The 21,841-nt window shown below is 46.4% G+C and overlaps 5 protein-coding genes across 5 annotated transcripts; 3 read left to right on the top strand and 2 right to left on the bottom strand.

Annotated features, from left to right (window-relative positions):
• Positions 1 to 5,321: 5,321 nt before the first annotated feature.
• LOC118515241 (zinc finger protein 845-like) lies at positions 5,322 to 7,660 on the bottom strand. The gene is made up of 2 exons (XM_036061925.1): positions 7,363 to 7,660; positions 5,322 to 7,288 (listed from the first exon to the last, which is right to left on the bottom strand). The coding sequence occupies exons 1-2, from the start codon at positions 7,474 to 7,476 to the stop codon at positions 5,771 to 5,773; spliced, it is 1,632 nt and encodes a 543-aa protein (XP_035917818.1). The 5' UTR covers positions 7,477 to 7,660; the 3' UTR covers positions 5,322 to 5,770.
• A 247-nt stretch (positions 7,661 to 7,907) lies between these two features.
• Positions 7,908 to 13,289, top strand: LOC118515243 (mevalonate kinase-like). Its single transcript, XM_036061927.1, has 3 exons — positions 7,908 to 8,084; positions 11,539 to 11,633; positions 11,708 to 13,289. Exon 3 carries the CDS (start codon positions 11,868 to 11,870, stop codon positions 13,092 to 13,094), a length of 1,227 nt encoding a protein of 408 aa, XP_035917820.1. The 5' UTR covers positions 7,908 to 8,084; positions 11,539 to 11,633; positions 11,708 to 11,867; the 3' UTR covers positions 13,095 to 13,289.
• LOC118515242 (probable dolichyl pyrophosphate Man9GlcNAc2 alpha-1,3-glucosyltransferase) lies at positions 7,945 to 9,997 on the top strand. The gene is made up of 2 exons (XM_036061926.1): positions 7,945 to 9,230; positions 9,288 to 9,997. Exons 1-2 carry the CDS (start codon positions 8,122 to 8,124, stop codon positions 9,970 to 9,972), a joined length of 1,794 nt encoding a protein of 597 aa, XP_035917819.1. The 5' UTR covers positions 7,945 to 8,121; the 3' UTR covers positions 9,973 to 9,997.
• On the top strand, positions 7,951 to 13,289 carry LOC118515244 (bolA-like protein 2). Its single transcript, XM_036061928.1, has 3 exons — positions 7,951 to 8,084; positions 11,539 to 11,633; positions 11,708 to 13,289. Exons 1-3 carry the CDS (start codon positions 8,019 to 8,021, stop codon positions 11,805 to 11,807), a joined length of 261 nt encoding a protein of 86 aa, XP_035917821.1. The 5' UTR covers positions 7,951 to 8,018; the 3' UTR covers positions 11,808 to 13,289.
• A 1,468-nt stretch (positions 13,290 to 14,757) lies between these two features.
• Positions 14,758 to 18,539, bottom strand: LOC118515240 (serine/threonine-protein kinase par-1-like). The gene is made up of 4 exons (XM_036061924.1): positions 17,743 to 18,539; positions 16,979 to 17,673; positions 16,194 to 16,909; positions 14,758 to 16,095 (listed from the first exon to the last, which is right to left on the bottom strand). Exons 1-4 carry the CDS (start codon positions 18,064 to 18,066, stop codon positions 15,386 to 15,388), a joined length of 2,445 nt encoding a protein of 814 aa, XP_035917817.1. The 5' UTR covers positions 18,067 to 18,539; the 3' UTR covers positions 14,758 to 15,385.
• Positions 18,540 to 21,841: the final 3,302 nt, after the last annotated feature.

Genomic DNA, 21,841 nt, shown 5'->3' with positions numbered 1-21,841 from the left:
AATCCTTAGAAATTTAATAACCCTATCATGAAGCAGTACACCTGTAGCCCTGATATCACAAAGAAGGACCACATACCAATATTAACTATAAATATTTAAAATGTTTAAAACACTCGATGAATAACTAAATCTTAAAAAAATATATATAAAAAGTATTCCAGAAATCCCTTCATCATTTTATCATTAAAAATTAAAAAAAACTCACCCTGCAACATCAGAAGAGTGCTAATTTGGGATGCTTCTTAAAATCACACGCTCTCCAACATCCATCAGTTTCAATTTGCTCATTTCTGTTGACAATAATATTAAACATAATTACTTTAACCTTTTCCATCGTCCTTCCAGATCCAGATCATTCCAGCGTGTTCAACTGTAACCGAAAGGGAGCAACATTCGGGCTGGATGATTTTCAGCTGGATGATTAACGATCTAATCATTACTTCCTGCTGATTGATAAATGAAACCATTCATTTATGCCATGGCTCGGGTATCATGGCTGTACGCTGGGAATGTTTTTCACCTCACCGAAAAAAAGCAAAAACCGAGCAGAAACACACAAACAAACAAAGCTGAAAAATGGACCCTCATATCTCAACCAGAGCGTGTATGAGTTTTATGTTTCATGCACCGAGCCGGGTGAGGTTTTTGTTCTTCCACCTCTGCGCATCAATCATTTTAAAATTGACTTTTCGATCCATAGTCACACGACGGGGATGGCTTTTTTTGTTTGTTTCTTCTCGTTACTTGCGTCGTGTCAAGAGCCGTGGGCAAGGGGAAGAAGAATGGGACCAACAATCTCGTAATTAATGTGTTTGACATTCAAGCACCTATAGCACGGAACCGTACGCCAAAAAAGTGACAAAAATGAAGGTAACAAAACCAACAAAAAGAAACAAAAAGCACCAAAAAAAGCTTCCTTCCACTCGATAAATGACGTTGACGGCGTTTGTTACAAAAAGGAAAACAGATGGCCGGGGTAAGGAGGGTAAGCTAAGGAGTGTGAACCATTTTCTTTGCTCATTTCGAGTTTTCTGAACACACAGTTTCCTCTCTCTCTACTTCATGTATGTATGAGTATACGGTTCCATTAAACTTTTCCTTCCCGCGAGCTCAACGAACCCGTCCGTGCTACGATCGGTGGAAAAAGGCGTCTTTGACGGGCACGGTTCGTAACCGGCAACCGTGCATCCTAATTGCGTTGACGAACGCAAATTTTGGTAACTGGCATTGGTATGCCGTCTTCATACCTCCCTTCCTTAGTCCTCTCACTCGCTCTCGCTCTCTCTTCCTCCATGTTCAAAGTCTTGAAAATGTGTCTTATCATAACGGAAAATCAATATTTCGCGCGCGAGAAACGTTTCATGTTTGAGGTTTGCTGTGCCACGCTTCGATGTGCGAACAGTGGTAACAGCAAGGTTGTTGTTTGTGGTTAAAGCTAAAGGGTGCTTTCTACTGCTGCGAACAGTCAGACAGGAGCCGGAATTCTCCAAACCGCACGCTCGTTTGCGGTTTGTTGGGAAACTTTTGCGCTTGGGATGAGTTTTGCCCGGTTTCAACCCTCTGTCATCGATACCGCAACATAAAACGCCGTGAAAAGAGTTGATTTTAAATGGCGAAAGAGCGAGAAAGAGCGAGAGAGAGATGGCGTTGTGCGAGTGTGTGTTGTGTGCGGTTATCTTGTGCGGTACCAGGCGCCTCCATTAATTGAAACACATTAATCATCTTTACCAGCTGTTGCCAGGGTAAGATTGTCACCGGGTCGAACCGGGTTGTTCGCTGGAATCATTAAAATAAGCCACAACAGATGCTTGTGCTACAGCTCACTCTGCTGACGATAATAGACGTTACAATAAATACAATCATTTTATTATACAAAGCTCAAAGACGCCGGCCGGACAAAAGCCAACCCGTCGACGACAGCCAGCCACTTACCATTAGCAGCGGCTTAAGCTTGTAATCTAGAGACATGTTGGCATCGGGAAAGCGTGCCCGTTTCGTTTAATCGTATCAAAAACTCGTTGAAAAAGGTCAAAACCGCTTTAGGTGGCTGTAATTAATATACAGATTGAATGAGGCACCAAAAACCTGGCACACCCGTTAGTGGAGCGGTCGGTATCAAATTAATAGGATTACAAACACCTATTCACACCACTTCAGCGAGTGAAATGATTTTTAAAATGGATCACTTTCCCAAGCAAAAAAAAGCCAACAGAACAGTGAAGTATCCTGACCGGGAAAAGCTCACACTGAATGCACCGAAGAGCGCGTTTCCAAGAGACAAATGTTTCTTCTTTTTTTCTATCTCTCTCTCTCCCTCATTCACACTGACCGTTTCCGATTGTTTAGATTCAGCACTCAGCAAAAGGTTCATCGAGCGATCGAGAGGCGAGGAAAAAAAGGGACGTCATAAAAGGGCCAATGCCATCGCCATTTTTAGCCAGCAGCAGCGGCCGGGATGGTTCGGTTCCGATTTGTTTTGTTCTACGCGTGGGGATTTTCAATATCATCTTACGCTCGATCTGGCCATAAAAAACGGTGAGGAAAACCCCCTTCTCAAAGACCCCGCTTATTTTAACAATCATCCTCCCGAACCCGCATCCGACAACAGATAACCAACGGCAACGGAATGGCAGCGCTTTTCCGTGCATTGGAAAAATAAAACCGATTGGAAACGGGAAAGCTAACGCGCGGTGTAAAATACGACCGATGGCTTTACCGTGTTATTAGAATCGCGATACGGAGCTCTGTCGCTCCCATCCTTTTACAGCTCGTGTGTGTGTGTGTGTGTGTGTGTGTGTCTGTTTGTAAAGTGGCATGATTTGTTTGTCCATTTTACCAACTGGCGCTATCGACAGACTGTGAAACCCGACGCGATATGCACACGACAGTAAGCCCGGCTTGTGCAAACGGAAATGAAGAGCCTGGCCTGGTACCGCCGGATTTATAAAACGAAACACACACACACAAACACAAAGCGGTGTACTGTGGCACAAGTGTGAGGAATGCTGTTTGTATGCTGTTTTGGCTGGATTGCTGTTTTTGACCAAACTCTTTTGCCATTTAGTGATCGGGGTGTGGAATGGGAATAAAAACATGAAACACAACAAAAAATGGACCCAAATCGAAGCAACTGAGTTACTGTGGCCAGATTAATCCGATTTGTTTCCTTTGGCAGCAAATAGAGATCACAAATAAATTGAAATTCGTCCAATTGTATTGTGGACTGAAAAAGTGGAATTGATTGTAGTAAAAATGGATGTTTTTCTTTAAATATTGTAGGCAACACTAACGTGAGGAGTTTATAAAGGTTAAATGAATTTGTAAGATTGAATGATTGATGTAAAGGACTGAGGTTCAAACCCTTTTCAGGCCGTTCCCATATAGTGACAACTGACTATCCAACCACGAGGTATTACTTTTTTATGGTCAAGGCGTTAAATCTAGAAGAAAAAGAAGAAGAAGAAGGAGAAGTTCTTTAGCAATGCTTTAGCTTTCTACCACATTTGAGTAATCTACGGTGAAAAACTAAAATTTAATCTTATCTTGTTCTTCTCGACAGTAACAAATAAAATCTTTGAAAACATACAAAATTGTACTGATGACCTCAAGAATAATTGTTGTTTCACCTTTACTGCTTCAAAAGCCCACAATAATGCCTTGGAAGTATTTTGCTGAATTCTGATTCAAACTAAAGGTGGATCTAAGATTAATAAAATTGTCCATAAATAACAAACGATCTTATAACACTCTATCGAAGAGCAATTTACATAAGAAAAATATTTGATCGACCATCAAATAAAGCTAAATAAATTTTAGAAAAATCTTTGCACGGACATTGCAGAGACTTAGCGTAGTATAAAGCACAGTTTAATTAAGAAATAACTTAAAAAAGCGCTATTAAATAAACAAAATAATACAAAACTTAGGTCCCAGTTGCTCCTTACGTAAAATAAGAAATATATCCGCAATGGAGACGCCTAGTACGCGAAGCCGTCTTAGATGAATAAACAATGGAGACGCCTAGTACATTATGATTTGAAGCACTAAGCGTTCAATAACAATTTTTTCCCCTGATTTTTACAATGTTTTTTAAGCATTTGTATTAAGTAACTTTAGTTCCTGCACGTAAATGATTTTAATAAACAAACAGAGTTTAAAATATCAATGCCTGACGTTTTCAATTATTTGCATTGAAAAAATCATTTCAAATGGTTAAAGTAATTGAATTAATTGGTTTGGTTGCAAGTATTCAAATTTTGTACATTGCAAAAACAATTAGTAATTACTTAGTTATCGTCTTTAAACATTAACAAAACCCTTTCTTAAACGATGAAACGAAGAAATAAAATAAGAAACATGAGTAAAGGTTATGTTTAAGCTTTTTAAAGGGCCAAAGAGCAGACCATCATCAATACCAATTGCTGAGTTCAGCCCTTTTAAAATCCACCTTAGCAAGATAATTTATCTCTCTGTAACAACACAATTGTTACCTTCTATTTTCATCTTCCGGAGATAGAACAGGCCGAACATAAAATCGTTACGATTCAACTTTCGAACGGAACTACCCTACCTGTGCGAGTTACACGTCCGCTAGCTTCCCTAAACACACTGGCGCACCTAAGCCCACGCCTTGTAGTCGGAACCATTTCCGATGGATAAGCTTCCGGCCGTGAATAATGCAACCCGTTTTAGGTAAGCTCGATTGCGATCGGCTTCCCCATACACAGTAGCTACCATGAAAAAGCCATTCATCTACCCAACAGCGTGGTAGCCACTCTCCATCTCTGTTTCGCTCCTTCATCTCTCTTCTTTTTACCATTTTCAGCGATTATTGCTTCATCCTTCGTTACTCGCTTACTACGATTATGATTTCATGTCACATTCGAAGCTTAGTATAAGAGGATTCCCTACGGATTTCTATGCAGGCACGTGGCCCGATCCGGTGCGTCCTGAAGCCGGCAAAATAGCCACCAGCGGCCGAGGTGCCGGATGATTTTCGATTTTCATTTTCATCCCGGCGCGAAACAATCATCCATCTTTAAAAGTTTCCGACCTTGCAGAAACCAATGAACGTTTTTTAGACTATGTATTGGAGAGCCGGCTTTGAGGGTTTTAAATTTTAGCTGAGGGCAGGATTATTGAAACTATTTTTATTTGTTCTTTTTACGTCAATAGAATACAATACAATGTAATGAGCTTTTAAAGCGATTGTGCCTACATTGTCAACATTTTTATAGGAGTGAATTATACTTAGTTTGGAAGCAAGGACAAACTTTTTCGGATGCTATACGATATTCATCGGAGGTTTTTTTTCATCAACATCAAACGGAGACTATTATCTAACTTTATTTAAAAATTCATAATTTGTAAGCTTTTCCTGTTGCCGTGAAGCCTATTTTTGGTTCGTTTTGGCTCCTCCCGTTTGTACTGTACCATTTATAGCGAATTTATATTACAATATTTTGGTAATATTTATTTGATCGACTGTAAATTGCATTTCCCAGTCATTCCTCGTTATGTTTTTACTTGGCAGTAACGATCTGGCCGTAATACAGCATTTTTGCATAGTAACAGGACGAATAAAAAAATCTTCTTCTTGGGTTCAAAAGCCTGAAGCCGCCTTGGGCTGCCGTTATTGGCTTGCTTGACTGGTTGTTCAAGGGAAAAAGTTTCTTGATGCTGGTAAAAAGCAAGCCAGAAATGGCAGACCACGACCTCTCGAGTCTGTGGACAGGACGGCCCCATATGAGTGAACCAACACCACCACCACTTACACCACCTTGCCATGCTTCTGTTTCGAATGAATTTTCCATCCCATCTTGGATGTGAACATTTTGCCGCACGGCTTACACCGGAACGCACCTTTGTGCACGGCCATGTGTTCGCCCAGCAGGGTTTTCCGGACCGTTTTGTCACACAGCGGACATCGCTGCATGATATGGTAATGCCGATGGGTCTGCAGGTGGGCGATGTGGTAAAACGTGCGTGGACACAGCGGGCACGAATAGGGCCGCTCCAGTCGCTTAGCCTCACTGGCGTGTACCGTTTCGAGGTGTCGTTTCAGACTTTTGCTACACGACAGCGTCTTGCTGCACACCGTGCACCGATACTCACCCTGATGGGCGAGCACATGTTGACGGATGTTATGCTTCACGAGCAGCTTCTTGCACACGTTACACTGCTGGTATTTGTGCACCCGGCGGTGTTTGTTCAGTTTTTTACGCTCATCAAACGTTCGATCGCATTGATCGCACGAATACGTTTGCGGTTCTCGCTCCATATCCGGATGCATTACATCCACGTGCGTCTGCAGACTCTTGTGGCATGGAAATGTTTTAAGGCACGCACTGCAGCGAAACGTGTACTGGTCAAGGGTGGAATCCGTTCCGGCCTCCGTCTCACCGCCCGAAACACCCCCCGATGGGGAAGACTGTTCTGCAACGGTATGCGTTCTGCGGTGATTTTGCAGAAGCATTTGATGCGAAAATGATCGATTGCACACATCGCACGGATACCAAGGTCTTCTGCGCAAATACGGTGCATGCACTACGGCGTTGTGCGTTTTCAAATAGTGTTCGTTGGGATAGGTTCTATCGCATACGTCACAGCGGAAGACCGCCTTATGAGCTGCGATCCGCTCCCGGATCCGTTCCCGCATCTTTTCGATTAAATTTTTACAATTTGGACTCGGCTCAGTATTAGCTGAATCATCGCGATCATCATCGTCGCCATCGTTATCGTCATTACTATTGTCTTCCAGGTCACTTCCATCCGATTCTTTAATGTCTACAGAATTGTGTTCTAGTGCCTGAGGTACGTCCATGACGCTCTCTTCCACATCAGCAATAATAGGTTCAGATTTTACAAAAACTTCATTTGGTGGTATCGAGGACTGCTGCAGCAGGCCAAGATCCCGAAGTGGTTCTAGCTCTGGATAAGTAAGTAAGTGATTTGGCAAAGTTTCTTCTTCCGCAAAAGTGTCAATTGGTTCCGTTTTAATAGCTGGCAGTAAACTACAGCCTTCTGGCACTTGGTCAGGTGCCGTGGCCGGAGGTTCCGATTCCTCATCCGATGTTACAGCTTCCTGCTTAATGCTGTCCGGATCGATTGGTTGCAATGGAATTCCTTCCGTTTGCTCGGTGGAGTTCGAACGCTCGCTGTTCTTCAACCGCCTTTGCTCCAGAGTGTTTTGATTTTTTTGCACCAACTGGCTGTAACTGTTGAAGTCCCAAACCTGCTGCGAACAATCGTTGCACGTGTATATCGGTAAGCTATCATCGTGCTTTATCTAAAATGGAAAAAAGTACCGATCAGTACACGATTCTAGCTTCTGGAAAACCATTCAACAATGTTTGTATTTACCTCAAACGAAAACACGCGATCGATCGCACTCCGAAATAATGCCTCCAGTATGGAAGAGCCTCGATCGTCGGGATGCACTTCGCCTAGGCAGAGTCTACAGCTTGTTTCAGACATTGTGAGTTGAATTTTAGAAATATTCCGGCAGTTAATTTACAATAATTATAATTTGAATTCAGTACTCCTAGCACAACCAATACTTTTGTGATCGACGCAAGGCACCGTGTGATGTGATGTTGTTACCTTTTTAACAATATTAGAAAAGTATTGTAAAAAGAGGTTTATTCATTAAATATAAGATGGCGTAACTTTCAACATTCCATATTTGTTTAGGTTTAAGAAATTGTTAAAAATATCAATTTTTCCAGTTCTGCATTTAAATCGAAAGAAAATTAAACAGAGCTTCGTAAATAAAAATTACAATATTAATTTTAAATAATACTTAGCAAAACATATTATTTACCTCTAGGGTGATCGACGCGAACGACCGACGAAAGGCGCCATTTGACAGTTCCGTTCACAATTGTCAAAAAACGTAAACACACAAGGTGACAGCAACCCTCTTTTCTACCGAGCATTGAAATTCTTCTTTCCCAAGTAAATAACCCTTATTTCTCACCATCTTTTATAATTTTCCATCGCCGCTACCGACCGCCACCATGTCCGGCTACACAGAGGAATACATCCGGCAGAAGCTGACCGAAAAGCTGGAAGCAACCCATGTGGTAAGTGAACGGTGGCGGGTGTTTTTTTGGGAGGCGTATGGGGGAAACTTTCTTTTCTCTCCCGATCATCTTCACGCGCTTCGGTCCGACTCCCCGGGTACGAACCAGCGTCAAAAGCTGTCAAACAAAAACAACGAGCGAACGATCGCTCTCGCGTGTGTACGTGTGTGTGTGTCCGCCGCGTTGGAAGTGTTTCGTTGTCCGGATCAGTGATACCGGGCCTCCCGGGAATATGGACGCAAAGACCGGAATGCAGTGGTTGGTGATTGTGGCGGCCGGACTCTTTCTACGAGCGACAGTTTCGTTGCACTCTTACTCGGGCCAAAACCGGCCCCCGATGTATGGAGACTTCGAGGCGCAGCGACACTGGCAGGAGGTGACGGTCAACCTTCCGGTGGCCGACTGGTACCGGAACACGTCGGACAACGATTTGCTGTACTGGGGATTGGACTATCCACCACTGACCGCGTATCACAGCTATCTCGTCGGGTGGTGGGCTCGCCAGTGGCACGATGAGTCTTTCGTTGCGCTGCACACGTCCCGCGGTATCAGCACGGCTGAGCATAAACAATTTATGCGAAACACGGTCCTGCTGGTCGATGCGGTCCTGTACCTTCCAGCCATCCTGTACGCCACGTACACCATACTTAGGCGAATGGCCAGGCCTAACACCGAAGTTCGGTGGCTTGCTCCCACCCTGGCTATCCTGTTCCCGGGACAGATCCTCATCGATAACGGCCACTTCCAGTACAACAACGCGTCTCTTGCCCTTTGTGCCCTAGCCGTTGCGGCCATCGTCGAAAGGCGAACACTAGCGGAAGCCGTTCTATTCTGTCTCGCCTTAAACTACAAGCAGATGGAGCTGTACCACGCGCTGCCATTCTTTTTCTATCTTCTGCGGGACTGTTTCACCGACGGAGCGGACAATTCTTCCACCTTCGGTCAAAGGTTCCTGGTGGGTGTGAGAAATCTAACGTTGCTCGGCGCAACTGTCCTGCTATCATTTATCATCATCTGGCTTCCTTGGTTGGGTTCACTGGACGCTGTTGGACAGCTGGTGCATCGAATATTCCCCGTAGCACGTGGCGTTTTCGAGGACAAAGTGTCCAACGTGTGGTGTGTGGTGAACGTGTTCGTTAAACTCAGGTAAATACCCGCTGAGATCGATCAAAACATCATGCTAACAACGCTATTCCCTTTCAGAAACGTCCCAAACACAACGATGGCAATCGTGTGCCTGGTTTGCACGTTGCTGGCCGTCCTGCCGAGCGGATTACATCTTCTACTGCAGAAGAATCACACAGCTCGAAGCTTCCTTTACTCGCTCGTCGTAACAGCGCTAGGATTTTTCCTGTTCAGCTTTCAAGTGCACGAAAAATCGATTCTTCTAGCAGCACTGCCGGCCACACTGCTCCTTCCACTGGAACCACTCGTTTCCTGTTGGTTTCTACAGTTGGCCACCTTCAGCATGCTACCGCTACTCCACAAAGATGGTCTTACAGGGGCTTTTGTGGGGCTAACCCTTATCAGTCTAACAATGGTTCGGACAGTACGGGATTCAAAACCGTCGAACAAAAATCATAAACTATCCTACGATGTACTTCATCTACGAGGACTTCTTCCAGAAGGGTTCGCATCGATTGGAAGTGTCTTCGTGGCACTGTTCTATCTGTCACTGCTCGGGCAGGTGTTGCTCCTGGTAGCCTTCCTTTGCCTCGCTCCACCAGCGCATCTTCCATTTCTCTATCCACTGCTCATATCGGCGTACAGCTGTGGGCATTTTGTACTGTTTTACTTGTACTTTAACTACAGACAGTTCTGTAGCGATCAAACTAGTGTTACACCTGAACAGCCATCTAGAATAAACAATAAAAAGAAAGTGAATTAGAGCAAATAAAGTCGAAAACAATTCATCCGGTTTGTTTCATGAGGAAGAAATGTTCCGAAAAAAATGCCCTGTGAAATGCTCCAGTGGAGCACTGAAATACGTTTCGCAGGATGTTGAGAAATCCAGGCAATGGAACAATACTCAGGGGGGGGGGGGGGAGGGGGGATTCTCTGAGAAGCTTTTCCTAATATACATTTGGCTACCTTAAACTACTTCAAAATCCCAGTCACACCCTGGTGCCACGATTTGTAAATTATCGTTAACTATTCGGGAAACTTGATGGCTCAAAAAGGGCCTCTAACTCCTCGTAACTGGTTGTAAAGACCTCTCGTTTGTAGTTTACTTACTTACTAATCCGGTGCTACATCCTCTTCGCGGTCTTGGCCTGCTGCAACAATCCTCGATACCGCTCAAGGTCCAGCGCCTTCGTATGCCAATCCATTATCCCGGCCGTTCTGGCGGACGCATCAACGCTATCACTCCATCTCAATTTGGGCCTACCACGCCTCCTCTGTCCGTGTGGACGGCCTGAAAGGACTTTACGGGCTGGGTCGTCCGGTGTCATTCTTATGACGTGACCAGCCCACCGGAGCCTGGCGAGTCTAATGCGCTGTACGATAGTGAGATCATCGTACAGCTCGTAGAGCTCGTCATTGTAGCGGCTCCTCCATTGTCCTTCCACACATACGGGGCCAAAAATCCTTCTGAGCATCTTCCTCTCGAACGCGGCTAAGAGGGCTTCGTTAGTTTAGGACAGAGTCCATGTCTCAGAGGCGTATGTGAGTACTGGGACTATAAATGTTCTGTACCCAGTCCCAGCTTCGTCCATCGCGACGGTTATTTTGAGTGGAGAAGTTTCCTCTGGCTGTAGTCTGACCGGCCGCTAGCCAGCACCCTTGCGCGTAACTCAACATCAATGTTGTTGTCGGTGCTGACTTTCGACCCCAGATAGGTGAAGTTTTGGACGACTTCACTGGTGGTGCCTCCATTATTTAAGTTTCGTTAATCTCCGATCCGAGGTTTTGTACCGCTCGCTCGATCCAGGACTGGATATGCCAGGATCTGGATTGACTTATAGAAGAGAGTCCCCGAAGTTTCCACCTCCGAGTCGTGGATGGCTCTCTCTAGCGCCAGGTTGAAAAGGAGACAGGCAAGCCCATCTCCCTGGCGCAAGCCCTTGGTTGTAGCTAAGGAAAGTCCTGAGAGTTTTCCATCCAGACCTTCACCTGGGTTGTGATGTCGGCCATTGTCATTCTTACAAGCCTGCTAAACGTGGCCGGGATTCCAAAAGAGCTCATTGCGTCGTATAAGCGGAGTTGCTGCCCCGCCATCTTCTCCAAGATTTGCCGCACCATGAAGATATCTGGCCCGTAGTTGATTTTCCATTTCGGAATCCTCTCTGATAGGTTGCAACTATCTCTTCGACGAATGGGACTGGGTTTAGAGCTAATATTAAAGTCAGTCGACATATCGACCACCAAGGAATGCATCCGAGGAATGTCTTCAAAATTAAGTTATCCATTATCATAATTGTGATAAACATTGCTATCATTCGTTTCCCTGCAGGAAGTGGTCGACGAATCGGATGGTTGCGGTGGCAAATTCCGCGTCGTAGTAGTTTCCTCCCAGTTCCAAGGCAAACCTCTACTCCAACGACACAGGTAAGGTCCATCGAGCGAGGTGTGCTTTTCCCTCCTAGAGACATTCATCCAAATCCCCCTATCCCAATCGACAGGCTCGTAAACGCGGCACTGGAAGAGGAACTGAAAACGATTCACGCTTTCTCGCAGAAAACCTACACCCCGGAACAGTGGGCCGGCGAGAGTGGACCTTAGGTTAGGTTTCTCCATACTGTATTTGAACCAGCCGCCAGCTTACCAGCTAGCAGCATCATCATGGCGGAACAAACCATCGTCCAACGATTCGACATTTCCGCCCCGGGGAAGGTGATCCTTCACGGGGAACATTCCGTCGTGTACGGTCATCCGGCGATTGCTGGATCGATTGGACTGCGTACCTACCTCACGTATACCGCTCTCGCGTCTTCATCATCGCCGCCCCAAGTCATCGTCGAGTTCCGTTCGATCCCGTTCACTGCCAGCCTGCCGCTCGATCTTTTTGATGCGTTTCTTCGTGAACTTGACTGCAACGAAACGCTTCAACCGGATGCCTTTTTGGAACAATTACGCTCGCCCGGAGATTTCCCCTTCGCACGCTTTGTGTCGGATCCGGCGCCTTCCCTAGGGGATGCAACATCGAAAGAGCGGATGTCGCTTGGCTCCACACTTTACATCATCAATCGAGTGCTTCGATCGGAAGGCGTTCAATCGATCGATAGATCCTGCCTCGGTGCTGGAGGCTTCCAGCTTTCGCTACATTCGGAAATGAGCATCGGAGCTGGTTTGGGCAGTTCAGCCAGTTACGGCGTTTGTTTGGCAGCCGGAGCGTATCATCTGGCACGGATTTTGAAAGCTCAATTTTATCGCGATCCATCCGCGATGAGCCCGGACGTGCTGAAGAAGATCTATCGATGGTCTTTCGATTCCGAGATCATAATGCACGTGAAACCCTCCGGCATTGATAACGAAATCGCGACCAATGGTGGATTGGTTCGCTTTCGACGTGGTACCGGTGTGGATAAGGTCATCAAACTGCGGCGTCCGGTGCGTGTGCTGATCGTTGACACGGGTGTTAGCCGCAGTACGGCACAGCTTGTTGCTGCCGTAGCCAAACGGCTGGAACTGTTCCCACGCACCGTCGGTCCGATTCTGGAGTCGATGGGTGGCGTTGTGGATGAAGCAGTTGCACTGTTCGAATCGGAGGACCACGAGCCAGACACGGTTTACGATCGGCTTAGCACGCTGGTGAACATCAACAACAACTTGCTACGTTCCGTGGGCGTGAGTCACCCGGCTTTGGAAGCAATATTTGCCATTGCCGAACGGGCCGGGTTTGCCAGCAAGCTTACCGGTGCCGGCGGTGGCGGATGTGCCTTTGTGCTGCTGCCGGACGGGTTTCGCGAGCTCGATTCATTCCAACGGTTGGTGGGTGCGTTAGCGGAGGCTGGCTTCCGGACGATGGAAACCACCGTCGGTACGGGGGCCGGTGTTACGCTTAGCTAACTCTGCTTCTAACGAGGGCGAAGACACTTAACACTGATTTGTTAGAGAAGATCGTTCGTTCGGGCTAAAGGTATTAAGGTTGCGGGTTAAAGCGTTTTGTTAGTAGCATCATCACTTCGACACATCTCTCTTTAAAATGATTCTATTTTTGGTATTTTCGGTTGGTTCAAATATATAAAAGCAATATAAATGAAAGGGTTTAAGTTGGAGTTAATAAATTGGGTAAAGAAAAATTGCGAAAAATGAATACTTACTCGTGGCATCTGGGAATGGGATGCGGCTTCAGGAGCTTAGGTGGTAGGTCGTCCCTCAGAAGCCCTCTTCTAAAGCCCGTGCGTAAGTACTGAAAGTTTAAAATTTCTGCTCTATCTTATGATGACTAATTCGCCTGGTATTAATCTCGTTTCCAATAGTAGATACCTCTTTAAAAGAGGGTGCAAAGTCTATCTTCGATAGTCTTCGCAGGACGACAATTCCCAGCATTTTTGTGGAAAAGTATGGCCATTTGAACCGAAACCAATTTTATACAGACGGATCCTCGTCAGAGCATCAGGGCATCGGTTTTGGAGTGTATAACATCGATTCCGAAGCATTTTTTCAACTACGCCGACCATGCTCAATATATATAGCGGAGCTCGCCGCAATCTTTTACGCCTTATTGATCATAAGTGCTTGTCCTCCAGACGAATATTTCATCTTCTCCGGCAGCTTAAGCGCTGTCCGGCAGAACTAAAGTCTTTGAAGGCCATTAAGAGCCCAGACTACTTAAGCTCCTTGTTTGAAAAATCTTTCCGAATATCTCGTGTTTGGTTGCCCGCTCTTTGCGGTATTCAAGGCAATGAAAGGGCAGATCAATTGGCCAAAAAGGGCGCTTCGGAAGGGTCTCTTTTTGATAGGCTTATCCTACCTTACGAGCACATGCGTGCTCCACAATCTCTCTGCATGGCTCGGGGGCAGCAGAGTATGTGGGACACGGATAAGCTTGGGAGGTTTTTGTATTCGATCACTCCCCAAGTTAGCTTGAAGCCCTGGTTCCAAGGCATCTCAGGAGATCGTGCGTTCATTCGAATGATGTCTAGGCTTAGGTCTAACCATTTCGCATTGGGTGCGCATCTCCAGCGTACAGGACGGGCCGACTCCAAAACATGTGGCTGCGGCCTCGGATACCATGAAGTAGATCATATTCTATGGTCTTGAACGCAGACAAGCCAGCGGGATGGAAGAACGCTGCATCTCGACACGCAGAATACTGACGATTGCATTCACAGACGAGCCCTCACTATACCGACCCTCGCTACCAACAAAACCTCGAATTTGGATGACGGAATTATTATTAACGGATCGACCGAGCTCGCCCAGGATAAAGTGCCTTTGGAGAAGGAAACCTCTCCAAACCATCGAGCATTGCATCAACTTTCGTAATTTAGTTTTAACCAATACGGCCGGGTTATACAATTCCTCTCGCTTTTACAACAAAGTGAATGAATCATCAATGCGCGCTACAAAGTTGAGTGTCTAAAATAAAAAAAAACCTTTTTTACATTATATGATGCAACACCCCTCAACCTTGTTGTACGTGTGGTGGTGGAATGGTATTTCACAATTGTGTGTGAAACACCTATCGGATGTAAACGTCACTCGGAAATACACCGACCGCTGTGCATAAAGCATGATTATTTTTCTTCCATTTCGGTGTTTCTCTGTTTTCACAATAAAATAAAATATATATTTGATTATTTTTAATGAATCGCAAAGCAATCAATCTAACCGGCCGCCAATCGTAACGACATAAACGGCGACCGATCAGCTCACCCACAATAAAACCGGACAGTCGCTGTTTTCCTCAAACAAAATCATCAGAGTTTAACCCCAAAAGAGAGTGGCGCACCCAGGCAGTGGTACGCATCGAACCACCAGAGCGCTATCAAAGGAAACCTCCTACAATGAGCTAACGAGCGTTTCGTTTAGTCAGTCAGTCAAGAAAAGAACGTATGTAGGCGTGAGATGTGACGGGAAATCGCTTATCGACAGGTTTTCCCTAGCTACCAGCCTGCTGTTGCTACTAAGAAGCATTCCCTCCCTTCGCTTATCTAGTATCGTTTGTGATTAAATGATTCCTATACCAATAATAAAATAAAAAAGAGAAAAAAAATCCTCCCATCAGTTCGCAGACGAATGTGAGACGATGGGGCCGTCATCGCCGCTGCCGCCGACTCGTGAGGGAGAAAAGAGCCGATGCTTCCACGATTGTTGAAGCTGGCCTACTACGTCTAATGCTGCTACTGCGGTTGCTAAGCGGACCGCTGGTGAAAGTACTTATCATTGTAGCCAGCGATACGCAGCAGCAAACTAAGGAACTGCAGCCGATCGCGTGTCTGCACGGCACGGATCACTATCTGCCCGTGGCAGGCCTCCATCCGCACACCGAGCTGACGCAACAGCTCGAGCAGATTGTTCACGCGCAGCTCGGGATCGTTGCCGGCACCACCATCGATCGAGCGGAACACGTTCGCGACCCAATCGAGGCTGCGCAAGTGCACGATCAAGTAGGCCACAATTTTGTCCGCTATGTCCGGTGTGATGACGCCGTTAAAGTCGAGCCCGGCGCCCGGATCGTTCTCGGCGAGCGGTGCCGGTGGCGTCGCGGCCGGTGTCATGGTCGATCGAGTGTCAGCAGCTCCCGCCGGCTGACGACTGTTGTTGAGCGATATGTAGTTCATGATGGCGTACAGACGCTGTGCCGCCGGTGGGAGCGATGCCAGCGATGATCCGTTTGCCTGCTGCTCTAGGCTCGGTTCCGTACCGAACACGGCACCATTGGCATCGGACGCGTTTATGGGCAGTGGTGGTGGTGGTGGTGTCGTCGGTAGCTGTTGGTGTCCTGCGCCGGATCTTATCACTCGAACCGTTTGGCTAACGCTTAACACCCGGGGTAATGATGGGCGATCGCTCGAAGCGTTGGATCTTTCCGTACGCGTACGATGCGCCGCATTCGGAGAGCCTACGGAAGAAAAAATTAACAAAAATTGAATCCTATTGTCACTAGACTCTCGATTTCAACACCAATTTGCAAGTCGTTATGAACGTTACACTACTTACCACCATTATGGACAGTAGACACTGCCGCCGCTACAGCGTTGTTGTACGAGGAGCTCGCGGAATACTGTAGATTCAAGTTAAAATTGAACCGACTGAAATTGCGACCCGCGCCGGACACCAGCGGCTGATCGACACCACCCGCCGTGCTGACCGCCGCGTGCGAACGTCTTCCGCTCGCCGACGGCTGCTGTTCCAGCGGTGCCGTACCGGCAGAACTGGCCATGCTTATTCCACCTACCGAACCACCATCGCCCACCACATCCTGCAGTCGGTGAAGGGTGGAAGGAGTGAAGCGATACGTCGTTGTCTTCACCTTGTAAGTCCGCTCGCCTTTCGATTTGAAGCACTCTTCCGTGCGGCGCTGATTTACCGTCGATTCAAGGGTGCGGGAAAATGGTTCCGTGCTCAGATCGAACCTGGGCGAAGGGTTGACGATCGTCTTTACCGACACGTTTACGATCGGGTCCACGCCCGTCGGTTCGACGGTTGCCTTGCCAGTCGGCGTCGATTGATCAGCTGGTGCGAGCTTGTCGGCCGCAAGCGAAGGCTCCACCAGTTCCGGCACGAGTTGATCACAGTTAGGGCGTGGCCGTCGGAACCGACGCAGGATCTGTTCCAGCTCGGTGCGTACCTCCCAAGCCGTCAAGCGATCGTCCGGGTTCAGGGTCAGCATACTTTTGATGAGATTTTTTGTCTCTTGCGTCGTGTTGAAACCGCTGGAAGGAAAGCAGCAAACCTTGCTTAGCATTTGCTGAAACCGCCCCAATCCCTCATGCTCACGTTACCTCGGAATGGTGTAATCCGCCTCACGAATCTTCCGGAACAGTGCTGACGGCGTAGTGTCCAGAAACGGAAACTTGCCGTACACGATCGTGTACAGGATGACGCCGAGCGCCCACATGTCGGACGGTTTGCCCCGGTACGGCTTACCACCCAGCACGTCGGGCGAAATGTACGCCGGACTGCCGCGCTGATCGAACAAACATTCCTGCTCGTTCATGAGATGCTTGCCGAGGAAAAAGTTGGTCAGCACGATGCGCCCCGTACGCCGGTCGAGCACAATGTTGTTCAGCTTAAGGTCTCGGTGGATGATGTTGCGGGCGTGCAGCTGTTCGACCACCTTCACTACCTCGTAGAACAGCCCCAGCGCTCTCCGTTCGCTAAGCCGCGTTACCGAGATGTGACGCTGCAGGCTAATGTACGCGGACGATTCGTCACAGAATTCGTGCGCATGAACACAATCCAGCACGAGTATCAACCGACGGCGGATGCGGCCGGTGTAGATCGATTGCACCGTTCCATCGTTGCCCCGCTCGATCTGACGCTCCTCGAACGCGTAATCGCTGAAAAATCCGTGCTGATGAATCACACCGTCCAGATCGTCCAGCATCGAGAGCAGCGTGAACTCGTTGTGCAGCAGCACCTTGCCCTGCAGCGTTTCTTTGTCCACTATTTCCGTCTCCGGATCGAAGCTGAGTATCTGCAAAGACAGAACAACAGTTAGCTCCACCGACATAACCTAATTAACGGTTCTGCGTCCCGCTCATACCTTCAGCAGATAGAACTCATTGGTGCCCTGTTTGCGGGCCAGATACTGCGTCTGTGGCACACCCGGACTCGTGCCCAGCTCGTACCCGAGCACAAAGTCACCCGCCTTCCGGCAACGCTTCCGTTCCACCAGTGTACCGTAGCGAGGGATTTCACAATCGAGCAATACCGCACCACCATCCGGTGCGGCACCGTCCGCGATCCCCGTGCCCTGCCCATCGTCGATCGTCGGTACCTGCTGGTCCGGCCGGAACTTCTTCGGACGGAAACCGTTGCCACTGTCCGCCGTTTGCCGCTTGCCAAGCTGCTTGCATGCCTGGTTCATGTCAACCCGGAACGTGTCGCGCGCGAGTGAGAGAGATGATGTAAACCGTACCCGACGGTGGTGTAATGCGGTGCGCGGTGCTGCAAGCCTTTTAACTACCAAACCCCCAACTGGCGTTCCTGCGTGGGGTGGGCGTATCGCTTCGTCTCGCTCACTCTTACGCACCGTGATTGGCTTGGCTGCGGAACACGATCACCACCGCGGAAGTGCACAGCCAAAGCACATTCGACGCAATTGTTGCACACACACGCACACACTCGCCCGCGCACCTCGGATCAGCTTCCCCACCGCCTCGCAAACAGCTGTCGAACCGACAAACGGCGTATTATAAGTGGTCCCGGGAAGCCAGATTGTGTGCGGGATGGAATAGGAAGTCGGGAAAGTTAAACGGGAAAGCGAATGAGCGTCACGAAATTTGGGCCAGTTATTTCGACAGCTGTTGAAAACAAAACACTGTGGTCGACCGGCCCGGTCATGCCGGTTGAGCGTCATGTGACGTTTCGTGGAATGGTCCTTTGTATTCATAAACGCAGTTTGAAGGAGAAGTTCGTGTAAAATGCTTTTTTAGAGATTTTTTGTAACTAAAATCGATGTGAAGCTTTCAAAACGATAAAAATAATATTTTAGAGCGTTTCAGGCAAGTTTTTCGACAAAACATGTGGTTTAAAAGCAGGAAAAAAGGTTGAGGGGTAGGAATGTAACATTTTTACGATCCAATTGATTTGAGTTGACAGTTGAACAAAGTGCTTTGTTTACAACCAAAATAGGAAGGAATGGATAAAGAAAACTACAAATTATACGCTAAATGTGGTTTGTGACGCCAGGATAGCATTACAATAAGCATATATGCATGAAAGGATGAAAAGTTTCGCAATGTATTGGCAGCTGGAGATATAGTACATAGTTTGGTTCTAAGACGGTGCTTAAGATGATTTCTGAGCATCAAAGTGCCACCACGGCGGAGAGTCGAAAATGCATTCATGAAAAGGGGAAAGGGAAAGGACAAGATAGGGCAAAAGGATTTTTGGATTGTTCAACATCCTCAAGTGTCAGCTGATGTCTTGTGCGATGCTTATTTGGCAGAGGTTTCTACTTCGAAACTGCGCAGTAATGATGAATCGGCTCTAGGAGGGAAACTTGAATCAAAAGAATCGTCGTAGGCTGGAATTCCAAAACAATCGCTCGATTCAAATCTGATTGATTTCTCTAGTTAATACGACCAATACGATAGGCAAACGCTCAATAAGTTATGCTATTTGCGTATAACCTGAGGTATATCGGCGATCGCTTACCGCAAACAACGAATTCTTCAATTGCGGAACAGTTTAAAACGTTGCCTCTTCTAGCGTCCTTACTTCACGAAAAGGGGCAAAATGATAATTAGCATGTTGGAAAGGTTTTCATTAAAAATTCTGCAAGAAAAGTACACCGAGTTTCAGAAGCGTTCTAAGCGCTATTCCGGAATGGAAACACTGGCACTCCTCAAGCTATTTCCAGTGCTCTTTTCCACTTCCGGTCGGAGCATTGTTCCACCAGCGTTGGCCTTCATTGGAGAAATTCTTACACGTTTTCTGGTCCGGGATCGGCGCCATATTACTCGTGGTTTACTGCTGGTAACAACCGTACTGGAGTGTGGTGAACGTTCGAAATGTTTTCTTCCATCGGCCGTTATCTTTCCATCCGGCGTACTTGAACAGGCTTGTCCGGAAGCAAGCTTAGCTTCTCTCACAACAATGAGGCAACCATTGGCACTATTTTCTGCTTCATACTGCATTGGAAGCTATTGCTGAGAGCAGTGCTGAGGTTCTGCCAACCGAACACCGAAAATAACTCCTTTTTTAAATTTTGGTAGGGCGAACTAAAACTGCTGGATCGAAAGAAAAGGTTAAGAAAATAAGATCGTGAGGAAAGGGGTACATATGAACCACTATTAAATTAATCTAAGCATACGACATACATGACAAGTAGTACTTAAAGTGTTATAATATGTTATATAATCATAGCTGCAATACTACTCCACTACGACTAAGGTAGCCCACCAAAGAATGTACTCACTTCAAGCTGGCGCTAGAGAGGTCCATCTTTCATCACCAACTGGAATCTTCGATTAAACTCGAGTTGAGGCTAATTTATGTAGGAGAAGCATACCTGCGAACCTCGTTCGCTTGTGTTAGCTCCGGTTGGCTGGTAACGTCGTGAGAATAACACCTGACGACCCATGACAAACTTCTGCTAGAGGTCAAGACTGCGAGGCGGTTTTTCACCATTATTACAATAGCCGAGAGCACGCACTTTTTGATTTTTGCAATTTTTATTCATAAAAAAATATTTGTTCGAATCCTATCGCTTTTCGATTTCTTACCTTTATGTTATTCTTCTTGTGTGTTTCTAGTTGGTTTGTTTGTTCATTCCTTCTTTTTTTTTTTGCTTATGCTTATTTCGCTTCACTTTATGCGTTTAATGGTTGCTTTTTCTCTCTTCCTTTTAGCATTTCAATAACTTCATTTCATTTCTGTTCGAGTTTAGCAAATATATAATGGATTGATTGGTAATATAGGTTGTTTTTGCTTGTTTGTTTTGTGGTTTGCTTTGCATCTCTCACTAACTTTAATGCTTTCGCGCTTCTACTGCTGGTTTGCGTTCTTGCTTAAACGTTTGTATCACTAGTTGTAAGTAGTTTTCTGGTTCCCAGTTGTGTTTTTAGTTTTGTTTTTAAGTTTGCTTGTGGGATGTGCTTTTAGCAGCTTTTGTGTGTTTGTTGTAATTTCATTTTCTCCCCAACACCGTTCCGGTCGGCACGTAATTCAATTGTAAGTAAGATTGCGTTTGGTTCGTGCGTTTATGCAACTATTTTTACTTCCTCTTGTGTTGAAGAAAGCTCTAGAAAAACAAATACAAACTAATATTACTTTGTAAATTAGCCCCGGAAACGGGTTTTCCCACGCGGGGACACATCCTTCCTTTGGTACCTGGTACAAGCGTGGCAGAGTAGAACTCGTCCTTAGGAATACTGTGTGTCCTCTGCAAGTCCTGGCGCATTTTTTTGGGGGGTATCGCAAACATAACATTTGTTCGATGTGTGTTAGGAGCGCGTTGGGAAACATGGTTTCATTAAACTCTTCTAAATTAACGTTCCCGTCGAGAGGCTTGAGCTGGCCGTTTGTAAGAGTATGAGTGCAGGGCTCAGTTTTTCATTCTGTCTCTCGTCTTGGGGAAGATTTTTTAATGGCCGTCACGCATTCTATTGGGTATAATGATAAAGAGTTTTTTTCGGAGCTCTATGCTCGTACTTCTACGAAGATTGAAACGGGTGAAAATACTACCATTATTGGTGCTTCCTTACATCACGATGGCTAGTGGGCTCCAAAACGGCTCCTGCTCTACGGTTCGTTTTGTGAGGACGTGGAACTGGTGAAGAAGGGCCGCAGAAGGGTTTAAAGGGCGGCGGCAGGCTTTGGTAAGCTCTGCCTTAACTCTGAATTTAACGCTCTACATCAGTCACTACAGCTCGCATGTGTTGCCCCTATCGCTCTCTATGGCTGCTCACTAAGATTCACCGTCTTTTTTTCATGTTTCATTTGCTTTTGTATTGAATTGTTTTTCTTGTGTTAATTTTGGTTTTGTTTCTTGATTTAATTTATTGAGATCTAGTAGTTTTGCTTTAGATTCTTCTTTTAAATAGTTGTGATTTGTTGTTTCTGTCCAGTGTTTCTTTCTGTCTTCTCCCTTCCTTTTGTATGTACACATGTTAAGGCATTCGTGCAAAAATTGAAGC

This window comes from Anopheles stephensi, unplaced genomic scaffold, assembly GCF_013141755.1.
Source record: "Anopheles stephensi strain Indian unplaced genomic scaffold, UCI_ANSTEP_V1.0 ucontig11, whole genome shotgun sequence".
Taxonomy (NCBI): Eukaryota; Metazoa; Arthropoda; class Insecta; order Diptera; family Culicidae; genus Anopheles; species Anopheles stephensi.
The sequence above is the reverse complement of the archived record's forward strand: the minus strand, read 5'-3'. Positions and strand labels throughout refer to the sequence as shown.